Source organism: Pleurodeles waltl, chromosome 9 (genome assembly GCF_031143425.1).
Source record: "Pleurodeles waltl isolate 20211129_DDA chromosome 9, aPleWal1.hap1.20221129, whole genome shotgun sequence".
Taxonomy (NCBI): domain Eukaryota; kingdom Metazoa; phylum Chordata; class Amphibia; order Caudata; family Salamandridae; genus Pleurodeles; species Pleurodeles waltl.
In genome coordinates, this window is record NC_090448.1 from 416,052,355 (window position 1) to 416,075,219 (window position 22,865).

General features: G+C 45.0%; 1 protein-coding gene across 1 annotated transcript in view; it reads right to left on the minus strand.

Annotated features, from left to right (window-relative positions):
• LOC138259451 (estrogen-related receptor gamma-like) overlaps positions 1-21,637 on the minus strand; it is a 139,345-nt gene extending 117,708 nt beyond the window's left edge. Inside the window, exon 1 of the mRNA XM_069207202.1 lies at positions 21,480-21,637. Within this exon, the coding sequence (XP_069063303.1) occupies positions 21,480-21,517 (38 nt within the window). The 5' untranslated portion in view covers positions 21,518-21,637. The remainder of the gene's footprint in view (positions 1-21,479) is intronic.
• Between the last annotated feature and the right edge of the window lie 1,228 nt (positions 21,638-22,865).

The following is a 22,865-nucleotide window of genomic DNA, read 5'->3' on the forward strand; positions in this document are numbered from 1 at the left end:
TGTTCCACCAAAATTTAAATGAGGACCTAAGTGCAATAAAGTTCTTTCCTTGAGGAATGGAGCTCTTTCACACAAGCAATGTTGGCTGTTCTTTATAAATTCATGGTGGAACACTAACAGTGCCACAAAATACTTTGTCTCTTTGCTGCCTCAGCTCCAGCTGACCAGTATGGAACCTTAAAGTAGAAGCAGTGTCAACACTCTAATAATATTTTATTAAAGTTTACAACATAACAGTAAAAATGGTATATTGATTACTCTACTTATATAACTAAACCCCCCTCCCTCCCCTCATGCAATTCTAATTTTGTGATATAGTTCTCTGTTGGCGAGTCTCAGTGGTTTCAGCTGTTGTATTCTTTTTTTTTTTTTTTTTCTTCCCTTTTTTCCCTTTCTTATAATTCGCAGAGCTTTATTGTTCGGGTTCTGCATTTGAGTCTGTGTGAGCGTCCGAGGTAGTTACAGTTGCTTCTATGGTGGATGTTTCTGGTGATTTTAATTTCTCCAGAATTGAGTCCCATTGTATGGTGTCTTCCCTAGGTCTTTGTTCTCGGATTGCTTCGTGCATTAGAACTGATCCTTCCACCTCTGCCCATTTCTCGACTGTGTTTTGTCAACTGATTAGTTGTGGACCCGCTGGGGATTTCCAGTTTGAGGGGATTTCACATCTGGCTAGAATTAGGGCTAGATCTATGAACTTGTTGGATATTTTAAAAGCTGATGGCCTTGGGAAATCCCCCAATAAGGCAGCAGTTGGAGAATTATGCAGTGATCTTTCAGTGCAGGCCGATATTTTTGCAAAGATCCCTTCCCAGAATGCATTTAGGTGAGGGCAGTTCCAGAGCATATGTAGAAAGCCTGCTGTAGGTTCAGCGCATCTAGGGCATTTCGCGTTATCTGTACCATAGATTTTAAAGATCATTTGTGGTGTTAAATAAGCTCTGTGGAAGATGTACAGATTTATTAATTTGAACCTGGCATTTCTGAATACTGGGTAGATGCGTGATATGATCTGGTCCCATTGAGTTTCATCCCACGTGATGCCTAGATCTGTTTGCCACTTGGATTTAAGTTTTACTAATGGTAGGCGCGTGCTAGCTTGTAGTGTTTTATATATTCCTGATACTACTCCTTTTTGGTCCCCTATTGTACAAATGATTTTACAACTGTTATGGGCGGGGAGTTCGAGGGTCCCTGTTTTCCAAGCTTTGTGGGCAATTTTAATGATGGCATTGTGGGTGATGAATAAGCCGTGGGGAAGGTTGTATTGATTCTGTAATTCAGCGTAGGTGAGCATTTTCCCCTCATTGTATAGGTCTCCCAATTTAGTAATGTTATTAGACATCAATTTGTTGAGACCTGGCATAACTTGTTTCTCTGAAATATTAGACAAGCAAGACAGTGGGATTTCTGGTGTATATGGAGTTTTGATGTGTGCGTGTTTTAGGTATTGGGACCAGCAGTGTTTGGACGACCCCCATTCCATCTGTAGTTTATCTTTGGATTTGGATTTCCAAGGGTTCAATAGAATTCCCATTATTTTGTCTATAGGGCAGTTTAAAGGGATGCTCAGTTCGGTGGTGTTTGAGGGGGTTGCATAGCAGTTTTGCAATCCATTGTAGTTGGCCTGCCCAGTAGTACATTTCCATGTTCGGGGCTGCTAAGCCACCCTCGGCTGTGGGTCTTTGGAGAGTTTGTATTGCTATTCTATGTCTGCTCTGGCCCCATATGAAGGTGGTTGACATGGTCTCTATTTCTTTGAATGTTGATTTCGGGATTATAAGTGGGATTGTTGAGAAATAGTATTATAACCTAGGCAACACTATCATTTTGAGGAGGGCAATTCTGCCCGTGACTGTTAATGGCAGTGTTTCCCAGAAGCGCATGCTAGATCTAATCCCTCTAAGAGCTCTCTGAATGTTCCCTTCTAGTAGGTCTATACTGAGTGATAGATCCTTACTCCTAGATATTTAAAGGTGTTGGGGGACCATGGAAGACCTCTTGTGTTGGTGGGTTCTGAGGTGTTAGCGTGCAGTGGAGAGATGGCTGACTTCCTCCAGTTAATCCGGAGTCCGGAGGCAGCTCCGTAATTATCTAGCATACTCATGGCCCCTTGTTGTTCCGTCTCTAAGTTTTGTAGGAAGAGTAGCATGTCGTCTGCGTATAAAGCGATGTAATGGGTCCAGTTGTTAATTTGGATACCTTTATAATAGAAGCCGGTTCTGGCCATTTGAGCTAGTGGTTCTATTGCAATTGCAAAGAGAAGGGGTGACAGTGGGCACCCTTGCCTAGTACCCCTTCCAACCTGTAGTGGGGGGGATATATAGTTGGCAGTTCTTACTCTTGCAGAGGGATTAGTATATAGTAGTTTGGTCCATTTTAGGAACCCTTCCCCTAGTCCCATTTTCAGCATGACTTGTTCTAAGTAGTCCCACCTCAGACTATCGAATGCTTTCTCTATATCAACCGAAATGATTGCTGCTTTAGGTATGTTTGGGGGCAAGGAGTGAAGTATTGATGTAAGGAGTCTAATATTCTGGGATGTGCTGCGTTTGGGTATAAAGCCCGATTGGTCTTCATGTATCAATGAGGTCATGTGTGGGAGCAGTCTGTCTGCTAAGATACGGCTAAGTATTTTGTAGTTTATGTTAAGCATGGATAAGGGGCGGTAGGAACGGACGTCATTAGCGGGTCTGTCTGGTTTCAGCAATGGGATCATAATGGCTACGTTAGTCGATTGAGGTAGGGTATTGCTATTCCATGCTTCTGCGTATACTGTAGTGTGCAGAGGTGGGGGGCTAGCAGGTCTTGATACTGGCGGTAAAATTCTAATGGGAGTCCATCTGCTCCTGGAACTTTGCCCCTTGCCATGCTTTGGATGGCTGCTTTTATTTCGGAGATTGTTATATGTAGAGCTAGGGAAGACTTTATTTCTGGAGTTAGGCTGGGGGCAGGGAGGGCTTCCAATTCTTGTAATTGGGTGGTGGTCAATGTTTCTAAGGGGGGCGCATAGAGATTGGCATAGTAATCATGGAAGATGGCGTTTATCTCTTTTTGGGTATATATCTGTGTGCCTTGTGAATTTTCAATTTCGACTATGGTGGTTTGATTTTTGGGGGGTTGCGCAAGCCAGGCTAGTTGAGCGCTAGCTTTGTCCCCTTCTGCGTGTTGTCTAGTTAGATATTGTTTGTAGTCAAAGCGAGCAAGTTTGGTACCTGCTGCGCAGATTTTTGTCCTGGTTGTCACCAGCGTGGGGTGTAGGTCGGGTTGTGTGGGGTACCTTCTTTCTTGGTCTCTAAGAGATTCTTCCAATTGCAAAAGTTCTGTTTCTATTGATTTTCGGACGCCTATGTTTTCGACAATGCACTTGCCCCGGATCACTATTTTAAAAGTTTCCCATTCGATAGATCTAGTAGATGCGGTTCCTTCATTGATTTAAAAAAATTCTTCTATGGCTGTATGTAGTGTGTTTTTAAACGCTTCGTCTTCGAGCATTTCTGCTCTAAGGCGCCATGTTGGTATTGTGGGCTTTTCTCTGCCCCAGGATAGAGTGGTTAACAGGGGGTTGTGGTCTGATATCGTTCTACTAAGGTATTCGGCTGCAGTCATGTCGCTCTGTATTTCGGGAGACACCAAAATGGTGTCGAGTCTAACGTGTAGGTCGTGTACTGGTGAGTAGTATGAGAAATCCCTTGACTGAGGGTTAGTTGTTCTCCAGCTATCTATTAATTGCCAGTGTTGCTGCCATTCTACGAAATGCTTTGCAGTTTTCAGTGATTGGGATTGTGATATTGGAGGGTGTGATCTGTCTAAGGAGTTGTTAGTTATGCAGTTGAAGTCCCCCCCTATTATATTTTTGCCAGCCAGTAGGGGGCCTGTTTCTAGTGACAGTCTGTCCAAAAATTTACTTTGGTCATAGTTTGGCGCGTATATACTTCCTATAGTTATTTCTCTTCCCCCTAGTCTCCCCTTTATCACCGCGTACCTTCCCTCTTTGTCAATGCTCTTGTGAAGTATTTGCATGGGAACTCCAGGGCGAATCCATATCAGTGCCCCCCTGGCATAAGCAGAATAGTTAGTGGCTATTATTTGGCCCCTCCATCTTTTGTTAAGGGCTTTGACTTCTTGTTCGGTGAGGTGGGTTTCTTATAGCAGGGCTATGTGGATTCCTCTACGCTTGGGGTAGTTGTGAACTTTGTAACGTTTGGACATATTATTTAGACCTCTTACATTCCAGGTTATTATTTTATACTGTGTCGTCATCGGCTAGATTGATCTGTGTTACTGTGACAGGGTTAGATGTGTGCTCTGCAGAATGCAAGGTCATGTTTAGTGGCCTATGTTTGGTTTGAGTTCCTCCAACTATTGTGGTTGTGTGTGCATGAGTTATTCCCTCCCCGATAATAACAAAAACTTTCCCCAACTCCCTCTCCCCAGGACCGGTTATTAAAACTTTCCCCGTCCAAACCATTTAACTTGTCTTATCACCTATTGGTGGTGGGAGGTGCGCCAGAGCCGAGAGCTTACACTCTAGGTCGGTCCCGGGGCCCGGTAGAGGTATATCTATAGCCTTTGGTGGATTGTTCAAAGTTTATTATTTACTTATGGTTGCGTGACGAGTTCTTCTCGGATAAGGCCGTTTGCTATTGAAGATCAAGTGGTAGATTAAAAGTTCTGTGACCAATTCAAGAGTTACTAGATGATTTCTTCTGCTGTTCTGGGGGTGACTTTTGGGAGGTCAGTGCAGGTGTCTTGTGAAGAGACAGAGAAGCTCCCGCAGCTTGAGTCGTGGTCTGAGGCGTCTTCTGATGCTTGTGAGTCAAGTGTTTTTTTTTTGCTCAGGGTTGCTGCTATGTCTATCGCCTCACGCATTTCCTGTAAGGATTGGTGTCTGGGGGGTGTTGTAACCAATACTCTATTGGAGGACCTTCCTCGTCTCTTGCTGGCTTCGCGGGAGGGCTTACTCTGTGTGCTTGATGGTGTGAAGTTAAGAGTTTCCATCCAGTCTCCTGCTAGCTGAGGGGTTGAGAAAAAGTGTGTCTTGCCTTCATGTTCGACTCTCAGTTTAGCAGGGAATAGCATTGCATATTTAATGCCTTTTTCGCGCAGGGTGCGTTTACAGTCATTATATGAGGCCCTTAGGGACAGGGTTTCCCTGGTGAAGTCGGGAATATCATTATGCGCTGATTATTTAGTGTGATTTCCCCTATTTTGGGGGCTTGCGAGAGGATATAGTCCCTGTCTTTAAAGTGCAGTAGTTTGGCTATGATTGGGCGAGGTCTGGTTCCTGGTGGAGGGGGTCTGCCTGGGATCCCTGTGGGCTCTTTCGACTGCAAAAAAAGGTGATAAGCCTTCAGAAGGGATGGTGTCTTTGAGACAGTTTTCTAAGAAAATTTCCATGTTTGCTGTGGAAGACTCCGATCCCTCCGGCACTCCGACTAGCCTCAGGTTGTTCCTGCGGGAACGGTTTTCCGCATCCTCTGCTCTGGTCTCCAATGTTTTGATTCTAGCTGTGAGCTCGGCCGTCTCTATGGTTGATGTTTTTTGAGTTGACGTCACCAATTTTAGTGTTTTCTCTGCAGTTCCTACCCTTTCTGTTAATTTGCGATGGTCGTCTCGTAGTAGTGATAAGTCCACGGTTAGATTATCTATTTTTTGTTCGAGGGCTTCACAAGATTCTCTTATGGCCTGCAGGAGCGTGTCCAAGGTTGTTTCTTGTTGAGTTGGTGTGGTCTTGGTATCCGGATGAAGAGGTTGTCCGGGCGTCATATTGGACATCGGCTCCTCTTGGTCTTGTCCCTCTCGTTTTTTGGGTTTGCCCATTTTGCTGTCTTTATCGTTGGGTGGCATGTGGGAAGAGAAAAAAGGAAAGGTCCCCGGTCAATGCAACTGTCCAGGACCCAGGTGAATGGTTGCTGCTGCCAGGTGATTCAGTTGTGGTGTGGTTTTAGGCCAGGGACTATTGGTCAATTATTTCAATCTATGTCGGGAAGAGCGTTCTGCATCCCGTTCCTTGCCGCTGTAATCTTTGCCGTGTTCAGGCACAGTGTAGTCCGCTGGAGGAGGATAGCTTTCTGCGCGTGGGTCTCCAGTGGTCCAGTGGGCGATGGTCGCTGCGTCCCTCTGGTCTCTAGTTAATTGTTGGTGTTTGCACGTTAACTTGTTTCTTACTCGCGGAAGACCTCTGTGTGTGAGTCTCCGGTGGCCCGGGGGTGATGGTGGCTACGTCTGTCCTGCCCCGGGTTGATTGGCGAAGCTTGGCGGGTGGGTATGTGCGGGGTAGGGTTCACGCTTAAGTTTCCCTGATGTGGCTCCTTATGTGCGTTATGGAGGGCGTTTGATTATGTCAGGGCATTGACGGGGGTAAGTGTTCTTGGTTAGTGCTTTCGCTGTGCTACTTGTTCGCAGTGCGACTCTCCACCCCGGCGTTCAAACTCTTTTCCCCCTTGCTTCTGGCTCCCGATCTGCCTGATTCTGCGCTCTCACCTGGATTTCATAGTCGTTCCGTAATTCTTCTTTCGCCGTTTCTATTATTCCCCGAGTCGAGCCACCTTTCCTTATCGTTGAGCGGCGTGTGGGACGAGAAAAAAAGAAAGGCCCCCGGTCAATGCAGCTGTCCAGAACCCAGGTGAATGGGTGTTGCTGCCAGGTGACTCAATTGTGGTGTAGTTCAAGGCCAGGGACTATTGGTCAATGATTTCAATCTATGGCAGGGGGGGCTCTCTGCATCCCGTTCTTCGCCGCTGTGATCTTTGCCATATTCAGGCACAGTGCAGGCCTCTAGAGGAGGATAGCTTTCTGCGCGTGAGTCTTCAGTGGTCCAGTGGGCGATGATCACTGCGTCCCCCTGGTCTCTAGTTAATTGTTGGTGTTTGCGCGCTAACTTGGTTCTTGCTCGTGGAGGGCCTCTGTGTGTGAGTCACCGGAGGTCCGGGGGTGATGGTCGCTATGTCTTTCCTGCCCCAGGTTGAGTGGCGAAGTTTGGCGGGCAGGTATGTGCGAGGGAAGAGTTCACGCTTTAGTTTCTCTGATGTGGCTCCTTGTGTGCGTGGTGGAGGGCATTTGACTATGTCAAGGCACTGACGGGGTAAGTGTTCTTGGTTAGTGCTTTCGCTGGGCTAGTTGTTCGCAGCGCGACTCTCCGCCCCAGCGTTCGAGCTCTTTTCCCCCTTGCTTCTGACCCGATCTGCCCGACTCTGCGCTCTCACCTGGATTTCATAGTTGTTCCGTAATTCTTCTGTTGCCGTTTCTATTATTCCCCGAGTCGAACCACCTTTCCTTCTTCAGCCGGGGAGTTGATGCAATGTAAGTTTCTTGGTGCGGCCGCCATTTTGAGATCTGCGCGTGGTGTAGCTCGTAACTCTTTTCCTTTCCGTACGACTGTTCTTGGGCGATGGCACCTCTCAGACTTCTACAAAGGGGTCCCCAATTGTTGGGGCTGCTTTTAGTTAAGTTTTGGGCTTTGTTTAAGGCAGGATTCTTCCCGGGCCCCGTTCTCGGCTCCAGAGCTCTGCTATCACGCGTGAAGCTTCATCGGCTGCTGGCCACGCCCCCCGAGTGTCAACACTCTAAGTAGAAAGAGTTGGAAAGGGCAGCCTGGTACTGCTAAACATGCAAATAACTTTAAACCCACATTGAAAGCAAAAAATAACTAAGGATGGAGGTCATTTATTCAACATCTCCGATCTTTGTTCATCATCCTAAGAGGCTTTGTAGACTTATCAACTCAGCAACCTGCTGCTGAAGGAGAACCTACTTTACACAATTGTACTCTTGAATATTGAGTACAAGAATATCGAGGCTTACTAATATTGTGGACAAAATATTGAGGGACAAAATATTGAAAGGTAAGTGCACAGACGGAAGTATAGATTTATTATTCTTAACTCCACATCTACGTGTCTTGAGGACATGTATATCTTCAAGGTACGAAGATGTGGCGCTAAGTATAAAAAATCTGTACATACTTACCTTTCAGTATTTTGTTTCTCAATTTTTTGTCCACAATATTAGTGTCCCATGATATCCGGGACTCAATATTCAGGAGCCACACCACCTTACACACATTGATCCATGTTCCATGTTTGGCCATTCTCCAATAGTTCTACATTCCTACCTACTTTCATAAACATCAGTGGGTCACAAAATTTAGATAGGGTAGGGGGGCATCCTTCACATTTTAGGCCACCATGCACAGCGTGACCATAAAGTATGTAATATCAGATGTTGCAGTGATATTATCAATGATGTCATAGATCATATCATGAGTGATGCAGTATGTGGGGACATTAGCAGTGTATGGCGAGGTCACAAGTTATAGTTATCTTAGGGAATAAGTTATAATTACTAGAGATAACTATAACTGGTGAGTTTCAGTTTTTTTTAATTTTCATATGTTGTGTAGGCACTGACATTTTAACCTAACTAAAACATCACTTTAACCTTTATTTTTTTCAGGGAATTTCTAGGTTGTTTTTAACATAAAGTAATATTTTATTACCATATGTAAAGCTAACCACCTCGCTGCGCACAGCCGAAGGCCATGCATGGCCTGGGTTTGCCAGGCCAGGCCCTGCATTCAGCCTCCCTCAAGCATCCAACCCCCCGTCCCTCCCCAAGCTGTTATTGCTCCTGCAAACCCTATTCTAGAGTCTTTTGTGTTTAAAAAGTGGAAGGGGTTTGGGTGGACCCTCTCTCCAAGCTTCTAGTGGTCCGTGGACCCTATTCTCAGGAGCCTTCTTTTTTAATGAAGGAGATAGGGCATGGGGCCCTCTTCCCCCAACCACTACTGGCCCCATGATCCCCATATTATTAGGGCAGGGGGCATGCGGTCCCCCCAAGTCAAGTCCAAAGGGGCACCAGGGACCCCATCCCCAGGGCCATACTTTAACTACGGGTAAAACTGGCATGTGGCTTCCCTCCCTGAGCCTTAAGAGGCCCCAGGAACCCCATCTCCTCAGGGCCAAAACATTCCCCAAGCCATAAGAGGCCTGGGGACACTATCTCCTGGGGACAAAAACATTAATATTAGGGGAGGGGACACTCCCTCAGTCCTATTGGGCCCTGGAGACCCCATTGCTTAGAGCCATACTTTATCTACAGGGGAAAAGGACCCATGGCATCATTCCCCAAACCTTAAGAGAATCCAGGGACCCCATCACCGTGCCAAACATATTAATATTAGGGGAGATGGCACGTGTCACCCATCGCCAAGATTTAATAGATCTTGGGACCAAATTTTAATGAAAAGGTAAGGGGGGCATGCATCCCCCTTCTTCAAATCTTAATAGACTCCAGGGACCCCACCCTCTGGGGCAAAATTCTTTTTATAGGGAGAGAGGGCGCGTGGCTCCCTTCCCTAAGCCTTAATATGCCCTGGTGACCCCATCTCCCATGGACTGAATTTCATTAATAGGTGGAGAGGGGCTGCAAGTTCCCACCTGAGCCTTATTAGGCCTAAGGGACCTCATCCCCCGAGGCTGAATTCTATTTATAAGGGGAGGGTGACCACACAACCACCCCCTCAAGCCTAAATAGGACCTCCAGACTCGGGCTCTGGGGCCAAAGGAATCTTCTGGGTGGATGCCCTCCTGACACCCACCAAACAATTAGTTGGGGGCTGCAGTTGGAGCCCCAGGACACCCGTGGCACCAGCCGGCTCCCCGCTTGCGGCAGGAGCCTGGTTTGCTCCCGTTCAGGGGGAGCAGCTGTTTATGCTTGCTTCTGCCCGGCAGGAGTGATGTGTGTTTTTCTGCCCTTGCTCCAGTTTAGTCCCACCTGCTGGGAGAACTTTTAAAGCTCCTGTTGAGTGAGAGAAGATATGCCTTCCCTTCCCGCACTCCTGCCGGCAGGAAAGGCTGTCTGCTCCTACCAGGCAAGAGATTTAGAAATGCTCCTATCAGATGGGAGCAAACATATATTTCTCTGCTCGCGCTGATGTGAGCAGGCAAACAACTGTGTCTTGGGAGTGGTCTCCCCTGGACACAGTAATTTAGCTGGTCCCTGGGGCAATGGCTCAGCGAGAGGCATGCGGCCCACTCCCCTTAACGCCAAAGTTACAGGAAATCCACCAAACACACTAAAAAAGAGTGAATGGATAGCTGAAGGAATGACTACGAAGACAGTATGGAAGATGGAAACAAACCCAGACCCAACAGCCTTAAAGAAGTGTACAATCCCCGCAGTGCTCGAGGCATTGAAAATTCTGCAGACCAGCTCTCCAAAGTGCTCGGGAAAGTTGGTATTCAATAGGGATTGTATCTCGGCTGATGATCTCGCTATCTGGAGAGCATATGTCTCCTTGGCCGATGTCAACGCCACATGTTTTTGGAACAGTAACGCCTTTAGTCTGCTCAGCTTGTCAAAATGTACATTAGTAGTATCAATGTGAGGCCACATTTCTTCTACTCTTATCGCTTGTGTGGGGGGAATAAAACATGTCCACAACAAGTTACAAATTGAGACGCTGAAATTGCATAGGCGATTCCTGATCTCATTCCCAGAAGCTGTGATCATTCAGGACCTCATAACTTCCAATCAAGAGTATATGAAATGTTGGACAAATCAAAGGGCCTGCAAACCAAAGGTAAGCTAAACTCCTGAGTCCCAATAAGAACTAAAATGGATTCACCACATTTCTCTCCAACAGAAATAAATACATTTATCAGACAACATTATACATGCTATCACCATACTTTCACCGAACCACTTTTCTACCAGAATATTAAAGTTTTGATAACGACATGCGAAAATATTGTGACCAAAGTATTGACTATCACAATATCATGGAGGTATGTAGAGGTAGTAAAGTATAAAACAAAAGATACACAAACAAAACCATTATACATTATATAAAGCCTCCAAAAGGACAAGTTTGGCAATGGATTGCTTTCTGACAGCAAAACAATGTACACTATGTCAAAATTGATTGAGCAGAACTGAGGCATAATTGGCCAAAGCCAATAACATAACTGAACTGCCTAATTAGGCAGCCAAAATGGCCTATTTGTGCTGCATAACTGGCTGACTGGGCAGTCCAAACAGCAGAATTGACTTGCATAACTGGCAGACATCAGCAGCCTAATATTACTGGCAGGACCCTTAACTGTTTAAGCAGCACTTTGATCAGCACAAAACTTTCTGATCAACTAGCATAAGTGGCATCATTTTGGCATGTTAGGTTTCATGCAGTTTAATCTAGGGGGCTATGGGACAGGAAAGAAGCTGGGGGTGGGAGGGGGAAAGCAAAGAGTGATCAACTTTAATTTCAATAGGAAACTTTGCTCTCTGGTGCGGCAAAAACTGCTGAAAAGAAGTACACTAAACCAGGCATGGAACTAGAATTGTACACAGAGTTGTGCCTTTGGTAAGTTTGGTGTAAAACAGTTCAGTGGGATTTGTGAAAGTTGCATTACAGAATGGTGTTACGTGGGTTTTGAAGGGTTCAATTTCAAAATGTATGGACTGTTAATTTGTGGATCCTTCCAAGATCTGGATCCTTGAATTCTTTGAAGATGTTACATTTGAAAAATAAAAAAAAACAATTTTGTTCAGTGCAGGATTTGCAGATCCTGGAGGATTCAAGGATCTGAGCGAGTGATTGGTTGGTAGCAACTGAAATTTTTTGTTGCGATGGCTATTACTGGAAGCCAGGCACCAAATTCCTGAATATTGACTGGGGGTGGATGACCCAATGGAGGACACAAAAAACATAATACCCCTATTTTTCTCACTGATTTGAAGATCCCAATTTTGCCTCTGTGCATTTGCAAATGTTTTGAAAAATTCAGTATTCTTTCCTTTTTGAAACTCCTGAAGCAATTAAAGCAAAGATCATGCACACTAACAGTTCAGCGGGGTTTGGGTTAGTCAGCCAAGAACAGCTTGGCACAGGCTAAAGTGAACTAAGACTAAGCTTTGAGTTCAGGGTCACACTGAGATAGAAAATAAGCATGGGTGCCTAAATAAAAGTGGTCTCTATTAGCAAATCAGAGGCCAAAAAAGTGGTCTGAATTTGAAAACCGGGGTAGTTTTGAACTTGTAAAGACCCACTGTATGTGTGTTTTGCGAGGTATGAGAGTCTGCATGTATTTGTGTTTGCTTTGGACAATCAACACTAAAAGCTGCCAACCAGACCACAAAACAGGCCCACAAACAGTCAAACAACTGTCCCACACACTAACCAGTCAGACCAGATCTTCTGGCACTGCCTGATTGCACTATAGGCCAATCCAACCTTGTTTGCGACCAGCTTCTGTGCGGAGTGTGGGTTGGTTACACATAGAGATTGGGGCTCAGGGTCAACCCTTAGGGGGGGTTAATATCTGCTAGAGGGTTGGGATTTGGGCCTAGCAGTAAGCCAAGTTCTGTGGCCAGCTCCACTGCGCAAAGGTGACATAGGCTATAGGCCCTGCACAGTAAGGGGTGGCTACCCACATACAACTGGGCACAAGATCTAGCAGAAAGGGATTGATTTCATAGAAAATTAATGTACTATATCATCAAGATACCCTAGAAATTTACTGAAAAAAGTTGTAAAAGGGAAGTTATATTTTTGTTTCGTTTTCGTCTGGTGATAACAGCATAACTTGTGCCCAAAACTCTGGAATTCATTAAAAAACACATTCAATCTGCACTTATAGATCTGCAGTAAAAAAACAAAACTGAAATTGGTCATTTATGGTTAGCTACACAAGCCATAACTAGTGCCCCATCATGAAAACTATAACTGTTCTGCCAAGTGCTTTGCTTTCCACCTCAAAATAGTTATGATAAAAAATAACAGAAATATGTCATCTCACTTCATTACATTAACAACACTTTCCCAGACAGAGAAATGGTAATGTAACTAGAGGCATCATACTTAATGCCAATGCCAAGGTGATATACAATGTCACATGGCTGTTATCAGTCTCCTTAGTGGTGCTATTAATCAAACACATCCTGTGTGAGGCAGTGATCAGTGCATTTGGCGGGAAGTTTTGATTTTCATTGTAGGGGCGCAAGTGCTGGTTTGTGTTACTAACCATAACTCGCCAATGTCAGGAAGTTTTAGGTACAGAGGAACCACTACACAGAAGGGTTGGTACAAAGAAAAATGGTTTTAGGTTGTTACAACAAGTGAAATCCAATAAAAATAAAGCACTTATTTTGACATTAATTATAAAAGTTTTTTTAAAAAGTAGAGGTAGAGACACAAAGATTCCCATTCCAAGTATTGATATAACTCCTCATATCGACTTAATTGAAATTACAAGGCCCATATGCAATCCCAGCACACATTAAGTTTGACACGAGGACTACGGCTGCTGCAAGCTACCAAAACCTCTGAGGGGGAAATGATGTATTACTGAATTGTACCCAGAGTTACTGGTTTGTTCTGTAATTCCTTGCTTCCCTATGGAATGTCACGGTCTCACTTGTAATCCTCGAAAACCCTGCACTTCACAGTTACCCGTGCACTCCTTACATGGTAACTGAGGTCTGGCATGTAACTATCAGTAGAGCAACAGGTGCCGTGGCACTGGGAACCAGAGGTCTAAGGGGCCCACTCAACCCTGATTTTCTTTTATTTAAATACTTTTATTGGTGCTTTTTAAATTTGACATGTTAGTAACAACACAGACATAAAGGAAAAGGAGTGTGTTGGACTTTTTCACTTATGCAGGGTCATCCCCAGTCTTTTTGCCTCCTTCCTCCTGGTTTTTCTGACCTCTCGCTGTTGACTCTAGGACGCTGAGCACTTTATCACTGCTGACCAGTGCTAAAGTGCAGGTGCTCTCCCATCTAAAGTTGGTATGATTGGCTTATACCTAATTGGCATATTTAATTGACCTATAAGTCCCTTGTACAGTGGTATCTCTATACCCAGGGCATGTAAATTAAATACTACTAGTGGGCCTGCAGCGCTGCTTGCGCCACCCACTGAAGTAGACTTTCAAACCTGTCTCAGGCCTGCTAGCGCAGGGCCTGTGTGCGCAGTTTTCTGCCACAGGGACCTGGCATCTAAATTTACTTGCCAGGCCCAGAACTCCCCTTTTACTACATGTAAGTCACCCCTAAGGTACTCCCTAGCTAGCCCTAGGGGCAGGGTGCCATGTATGTAGAAGGCAGGACATGTGCCAGGTTACGTGGCCTGTCCTGGTAGTGACAAACAGCCTAACTTGGTGTCTCACTGCTGTGAGTGCTGCCTTCTCATAGGGTTGCATTGGAAATGCCCTGCCTTATGTTTAAGGGGTATTGTCTGATTTATGAGGGGTAGCGTAGGCGTGTTTGGTATGGTTGTGATGGTGATAATAAATGCTGCTTACTGGTGTAGGTGTATTTTTTATTACTATCACAGAAATGCCACTTCTAGAAAGTGCACATTTATCTGTGCTTATGACTCTGGTGTTTTGCAGCTTGACTGGGCAGAGTGACAGTTGGGGCTTTGTGCATACTTTTCAGACAGCCTGTACACAGGGAGGGTGGAGGTGTCACAGAGGTGCATCTGCATACTGAATAGTCTTCCTGGGCTGAGAGAAGGGAGAGGTGGGGCACACCTACATTTGTAAAGGCTGTGCCCTGGCCTCAAACAATAGGGTCGTTAACCCCCCCACTGATGTTTGGAGCCTGTACTGAAAGGAGAGGGGGCACTCCCAGAACCAGTTGTAACTGGCTGGAACCTCCTCTCCCTGCCATTGCAAAACATTGTAAGGACTGAGTATAAGTACAGGGGAATTTTCTCCACAATTTGGAGACTCTTAATCATCCTTGAACTGGACACAGAAATGCTGGAAGAACTCACCAGGAACCGCCATGGACTGCTGCTGCTGTGCTGACCTGTGACCTGCTTGGTCACTGAAGAGGACTTTTCACTTGCTGCATGCTCCTTGTGCTGGCCTGTTGTTGGGCCCTCCACCTGTGGGCCTTTTCTGGTAATTTTGCTCCCAAGGGGCAGGGTGCTGTGGCCCCTGACCCCTGCATCCATCTACAGCACGAGGAGTGCTTCCTTTTTTTACTTTATAATGCCTGGAGGGCGCTTCGCTAAAATTTTCCTGTGCACAGGAAGAGCGCTTCCTTTGGTGTCTGTTTTTGCGGTTGAAAGCGCTTTGCCGACGAAGATCACCGCCGCGACCCAGGCAGATTGCTTTATCTGCATGGAAAAGAATCATCACCACGACCCGGGCCGTCTTGGATGCTGCGCCGGAGTCGCGCTGTTGTCTGTGCCCCTGGGGCACGAAGAACATTGCCACAATAAAGAGGGGAGCTAGCACGCTCTTATTGTGCCCCCGGGGTGAAGCGCGCACCGTGGAGCGCCCCCGGGGCACAAGCAGGCACCTGCTTTGGTGCCTGCTGCTTCTACCGGCCTGAGTAGGCCGCAATGTGTGTCTTTAGCCGGGCGGGGGGAAGGAGGCCTCATCAGAGGTTCCCCCACCCCACCGGGCCCCTTTTTCCTTGTCCACGAGGGGCAGGGGAGATGGAGGACTCTCCCTGCCCCGATCGAGCCTTCTGCTGGGCCGCGGGAGGGGCGGAAGCCTCGCCGGAGGCTCCGCTGCACCACCGGTCCCTTGTTTGACCCCTTGGGGCCAGTGCTGATCTTCGGCCTCCCCCCCTCGTTGGAGGCCGCAACGATCGCAGGCCCCAGGAGGGGCCAGCTCTTGAAACGGAGGGGGTACGTGGCACCCCCGTCCTCTTAACACTTCTCCCTGGCTTTGGCCCCCCCCTCATGAGGGCCGATGGAGGGCTGGGGGGCCCCCAGTGATTGCGGGCCCCAGGAGGGGCCTGTCAGTAGTGCAGAGGGGGTGCGTGCCGCCCCCTTCTTCCCCAGAATTTTAAGGAGGCCCCCCACGTTGCGCAGAGGAGCGCCGGGGGCCCCTTCTTCGTTCTTTGGGCTTTGGAGGTGCCTTCATCTTCAACCAGGTACTCCTAAGTGACAATATATATACAATAAGTTCTTGTTAGAGACTTTATTGCATTATATGTTGCCTACCTGTTTTTAGGATGTCTCATATATGTATGCACATGTTCCTTTTATGGGCATAACATGCTAATATGTTTTTTATCACTTGCCATACGTTTTATAATGTTCCTACTATGGGCGTTTATGATATTCTTATGACAAGTGCTTTAGTGTAATAACGTGTTTCTTGACTACTGCTTATGTTGCAGAATACTGAGTAACCTGTGTGTTATATGTGACTACTGCTGGTCTGCAGAGTAACTAATGTGTAATGTTCTGATAACTGCTAAGGTAGCAGGATAGTACTGATATGTGATGTTTGGTCTAATAATTGCGTTGTGTACAATACAGTATATTTTCCTATAATCTGGTGTTGTGTTTCCTTTGTGGTGGGAATATTGCGTCACGTGTGTTGTGTGTGTTGTGCAAACGCCTTACACATTGCCTCTGGGATAGGCCTGACTGCTCGTGCCAAGCTACCAAGGGGGTGAGCAGGGGTTATCTTGAACGTGTAACTCCCTTGCCCTGACTAGAGTGGGTAGGTTCTGCCTGGCTGAGGTGCATACCCAAGCCAACCAGAAACCCCATTTCTAACAGAGTGGTACAAGGGGATAAAAGCAGTCATGGCAAGGTCTGAGTATACTTTGCAATGCATCAATAATTCATTTTCAAGTCAGCATCCACAAATCCAGCCAATACAATATGTCAAACAAATCATGCTTATATAATTCTAGTATGAGAGATGTTACAGGTGCTGATGCCTACATATCGTGTACACACCAGATTGAACCATACAATATAGGACAGGCTAAAAAAACATACCAGTCTTAAAGTACTAAATATGTATGTTTGCATAACTACTGACGTACTTGGGGGAATCCTCGACACTGATTATATTCATCCATTCATAGACATAAGATTCCATATGAGCATCTCAATAAAAAAATAATTAGATTAAGGAAAACGACATCAGTAACTGATCTCAATCCATATGTATTCAATAGCTAATAAGAATGCAGTACCTATACTAAACCCAATTAATTTCCAGACCTTCATACTTTAAAGTACTTATAATAATTAAAGTTCATAACTTGCCTAAAGTGATACGAACATACATTTACTTGAAGCAAAAAGTGCTCAGGGTGACGAACAGCCAGCATTTAGCCTAGCTTACAGCCTATCCTAGAGTATCTAAATAAGAACAGCAAGATAGGCGTAAGTCATGCAGTTTAGCAGTTTACCCAGTCTAGAAGTGGTCCCCAGATCTTCTTCCCCTGCCATCTGACCTTCTTTCCTATGTGCTCGTAAAGCGCGATCTCTAGATTAAATACTGAGAAAAACGCCCTTGCTATTTATAAAAGGATGGGGGCTGGGGATCCAGCCAGGCTGTAGCTATACAGATATGACACACAGCCATAGCCATAAATATTAAAGACTCCCCATCGGTAATACCTGTTGCCTCCAACACCCACAGGAGCATGATAATAGGTTGATATTTAGAATATCCCCCCAAATTTGGAGATCTCTCATTTAAGCGGATCCAACTTAGAGCAAGTGGAAAACATATGTATTGAATCCGTTTCCATAGCCTGACAGCGTGGACAATATGTCCCCTATGTACCACCCCACTTGGCAATCTTTGCAGGGGTAAAATATAAATCAAAAATCATTTTGTAATGCTGTGCCTGAAGCCCTGAGGAGCATAGTATAGTGCAGCTAAACTCCAAAGACTCATAAAAGCTGAGGTCACCAGAATCCAGCCTCTGTTGCCACTTGCATTGTGCTTCTCAGGTCATCCGATAAGCCAGAGCTGAGAATTGCTTAAATCTGACTGGTTGAACACTCCTCGGGTCCTAGCAATAATTCCAACAGCTAGCTCTTCGAGAAGCCAGCGGCCCCACAGGTTTTCCTATATAAACAAATGTCATGAATTTGTAGATATTTAAAAAAGTCTCTGCGGTTTAAGGCAAATCTATCCCAGAGTTCCTCAAATGGTGCCTAACTGGATCCTAGCTAGAGATCCCCTAATTGTAAAAAACCCTGTCTCTCCCATCTTGAAAACAGGCATCCTGAAATATGTCTGACAGCAACGGGTTCATGTGGACTGGTGTATACCAACTGGATCTGCCTAAACCCGTTTTTTTCTTCCAAGAACCCCGGTTTTTAACTCCTTCACTGCTATGCCTCCCCCATGATAAGCCTTTTTGTGGCTATTTGGGGGAGCTCACGCTTAGGCCTCCATAACGTTTCGTCCACATAAGGTATCCACACCAAATTTCCTTCCTTTTTTCCAATATCCTGGTACTCAGGGTAAATGTGCTGCAGACGAAAGCGTTGTTTTTTTCCCCTGCACATGGCATCAACTAAGGCATGACACTGAGAAACTTTTGTAAAAATAAAATTTGACAATATTGCAATGGCCCATGACAGACAGGTGTAGGTTATTCCATCTCCCAACGTCTTGCTTTGCCGTCCTAATTATCAGGGCCAAATTAAGCTTAACCATCTGATCTATTTTAGCACTAATGTGAATCCCTAAATAAACCACCTGTTTGACCACCCAACCATCTTGAGTGTTAGTTCGGCTATTTACTACAAGCTGTGTTTTATTACTATTCAGCGAATTACCTGAAAATTCCCCAAATTTGGTGGCTTCCTCCTCCATTGCTGGCAAAGCTCTGGCAATCGGTAGTTACAACTACCACATCATCATCAAAGGCTAAGATTTTCTTCTCCCAGCCGTATAGTTCTACTGGTAGTACGACTAGGTTGGACTCCAGATTTAGGACAAAAGGATTGATGTATAATGCAAAAAGCAGGGGGGAATAAGGGCATCCCTGTCTAGTTCCTCCTTCTATATTTATAATCCTAGACTGTCCTTCCATCAACTGCAACCTGGCCATGGGTTTATAATAGCCTGAATTGCCTTGATGTAGCACATTCCTAATCCAAACTAGCTCATGACCTGGCGCAGATAATGCCAATTCACCCTCTTGAATGCTTTTTCTGCATCCAACAAGTCCATAGCCATGGGCTCTTTTGCGACCTCGACTTCATCGAAAAACATTGTAGATTAGTGGATATGATCAGTGGTGTCCCTGCCAGGGATGAAGCCATGCTAATTAATTGACAGTAGTTCTGCAATAATGTGGCTCAGCCTGGCAGCTAAGACTTTATATTAAATCTTTGCATTACTATTTATTAACGTTATGGGTTGATAAGATGGCAGGTTGGAGGGGGCCTTTCCTTTTTTTTTTTTTAAAAAGACAATCTTGGTAGCCAACCATGACTCTGGATGCATTTGGCTCTGTTGCACTTGTAAAAAGAGTTCCAGTAAAATAAGAACTACTGTGCAAAAGACCTTATAAAGATTTAGTGGGTTTGATCGGTCCCGGCAGCCTTTCCTGATGGCAGTTCTTGAAGAGCTGCTTGTAAATCATCAGAGGTAAAGATAGCCCCCAAGAGATCTCACTCCTCCTGTGTAATTCTAACCAAAGCCACAGAGCCCAAAACTTGCTCCATATTCTGCTCCCCACCTAGAGATTGATCTCGGTAGAGTCTTTCATAGTATCTACTGAAAACTTCTCAGATACCTTCAAGATCCGAGACCACACCTCACATGAGTCTTTTAATTCACTAACATAGCCTGCTGCAACCTTCTGGCGTGTACGTACTGCTAAAAGATGCCTCAACCCTGATTATTAATGTATTTTATAACCAAACCAATGGTGAAGAGGTCCTATATTTCTTGTTTGCATTAGGGCCCATGGCACTATTGCTACTCCACAGCTGGGACCTATAAATGAAGGACCCTAATAATGAGGCCTTTAATAGAGATCTGAATCTAAGAACAAGACCTCAGGGTGGTTGGCAAGAAAGAAGAAAGAGAATACTCCTGCAGTTTCAGGAAGACGTCAGCTACATCTTTTATATCACCTGAAACCTATAAAGAATGGACAACCACCAATGATAATATTAAATAATTAGATGCTGGTTGCAGGCTGAACAAACCTTTCAGTGACACAAATTGGAAGGTTCTTGTCCAACATAGAGGAAAACAAGGGTCTCCAAGTCACCATTAGTACAGGAGCTACCAGAAGTAGAAAGATCGATGTTCATGAAAACTGGCTCCTTCTTTAACATTGATGATTGGGCTCACTAAAGGGCATGGTTGAGGAACTTTGACAGAACTGTGTTTCTTTCAGATAACAGGGGCCACCCAGTAACCATCTAACGTTCAGATAATTGGTTAACAAACCCACATGATCACTTGAGCAATGAGCATTTTTATCCTTTTTCTTAAAAAATAAATACAAATGGTATTTAGAACCATAAACTTTAAACAAAATTTCTCAGAATGGATATCAGTGTGCAGTGACCAGTTACGTGGACTATGATCATGAGAAATACCAAAAAGGAACCTGAAGAGCTTGTTGAAACCCACACACCGTGCTCCTCCCTCTCACACTTCTTCATCTATCACAGTGCTATGCCTGATAAAAGGACTGTGGTGTACCCCAAGCACGACTTGGAAAAACACTTCATAAATGATCAAACAAAGACAACACACTTCCAACCACACACCCTACACGGTGTACCATGCTACTGATGTAGGCAAGCGCTTCAACGCGAAACTTAGGGGTAGCAAGCATTACGAAAATGGTGCAATACAATTTATAGACTGGAAATTTTGAATTGTTTTTATCTGTATGGACCTTACTTTTGATTTTCCTTCAAATAATTCATTCTTATATCAATTGTATTAATGATTTATTTCTTGTAGAATCACAGTACCATTGCAGGTTTGGTTGTGCAACGAGGTACGCTTTTAGGCAACGTTTCAAGAATTTCTTTGATTGAATCTATTAGTTAATTGCAGATCAGTGCTTAATTTGAGCCGGTGGTTCCCGGTGTGGGGCACCGGCACTTATTTTTGAGGGCCGGCACTTCGTTTTCTGCATCAGGCATTTAGTGTGAGCAAAAGACACACACGGGAAAGATAAAGCAAAAGAAAAACGAAAACGTTATCACAATAGGAGAAAGCAGAAAGCTGCAAGAGTGAGCTGAAGGGGAAGGGAGTGGTTAAAATGGATTAAAGAGGCCGGAGATGACTCGCACATTTAAACGCAGCAGCCTCGTGTTTCAAAAGAGAGCTTCAGGCACCTGCACGTTTTTATCTTCAAACTAAACACTGATGCAGATTAATTGTCGCCATCTCACTGTTCTATGCTCTTTCCATACATTGGCTACTGTTGATGCTTGCTATACTTTGATGTATATATAAAAGAGCTATAACGTTGTCAACAGATGACAAGCGCTTTACAAAGGAAATAACTATATAAACTTCCGCCTGTCCTAAACAAACAAGCAGAGTTTACAGTGCCCTTCGTCCAGCACACCTAAAGCGCCTGGAGATGGAAAACTGTAGTTTGCTGCGCTTAGTAAAAACCCTAAGTAAATAAATAGAAAAATCACATTCTCAAAAACAGGCAAACATAATCCCTTTAAAAGCAGCATGCTGTAAAACACAGTTACTCACATCATAGTGATGTCTGGTGGTAAATCCGACTGAAACATAGAAAATTCCTCAAGGACCAGGGCTCAAAGGCAGGAGTGGTTGGGGAGATCTCTGCCTGCCCGTGATGCGGCTAGAGGCAGACTATCCTACCACCTGGCTCCGAGGCAGCCTCTGCAGGGGCCGAGCTGACTGTGCAGCAGCCTAGGACTCAAGCTGCACTAAATCCCCAGGTGCTTCGAATGAGGGATTAGCGCTTGGCAGGCACAGCCAATCAGCAGCTGATGCGAAGCTGGGGAGAGCCCTGCTTCTTCTGCAAGGCCCAGCCTGAGCCAAGGGTCTCTCATGGCATTATATCAGCTTCTGAAATCTGACAAAAATGGCAGAAAGGGTACATATTTTACTGCTGCATCCACCACTAGCCCTGAGAATGCTTTTGCAAACAAGTACCTTTTCTGAGTTTACCTTAGTGCAACCTCACTAGAGAAATGTATGTATATAGTATTTGTATAGTACGAACCTAGTCAAAAAGGCAGTGGAGCCCTGGACAGGTCAATGTATGCACACAGTCACAAACGATTGTAGAGGTAGCTTGGTTCTGGGATAGAGGGACACTGTTACTGTATTTTTACACAGTGTCCATTAAAGAGGTGTGTCTTCAACTCTTACATTGGAGCAGAATTGGGCAGTTCTGATGAATATTGGATATTGTTCCAGATAATGGGTGCATTGATAAAAAGAGGCCTCCCCCTCGTGTTTTCTTTTTTTACTCTTCTTATTCTATAGAATGATCGTGTCCTGGTGCGGGCGTGCTGAGAGCCACCCAAGATGGTAAGCTTGTCAGCAAGATAAGCAGGGGTGGTGGACATGACGTAATGCAGCTGGTTTTGAAGATGTTATAAGCTGTCAAGGGTTGCCAATGGAGGTCTATCATTTTGCGGGTGACATGATCATATTTCTTCCGGCTCTGGATAAGTGGTGCAGGTGCATGGAGGGCCTCAGGCAGAGTTAATGAAGTCACGGAGCTTAAATAGCTCTTCTGAAGAAACAACCTAATTTTCTTTAGAAGGGACATAGCTGGCAGTATGTTTTGGGGATTTTTTGTTGAGGGTTCCTTGAGGGTGAAGTTGGTGTTCAGGGTGAATCCAAGTGTCCTGGCATGTGATGAAAGTTGTGGTTTGAAGCTGCAAAGGTTCAAGTCAAGAGCCTGGTTTTGTACTATTTGTTGCTTGTGTTTATTGGCAAATAACCGGAATTCTGTCTTGGTTGTGTTCAGCTTCGGGTAGGTATTGACCATCTGGGGCTGGATGATGTGCAGGCAGTGTTTGAATTGTGGAATTTTTGGAGTGAAGGAGACTTTCAAGGAGATTGTTGTATCATCAGCATATATTCTAATGTTGATGTTGGTAT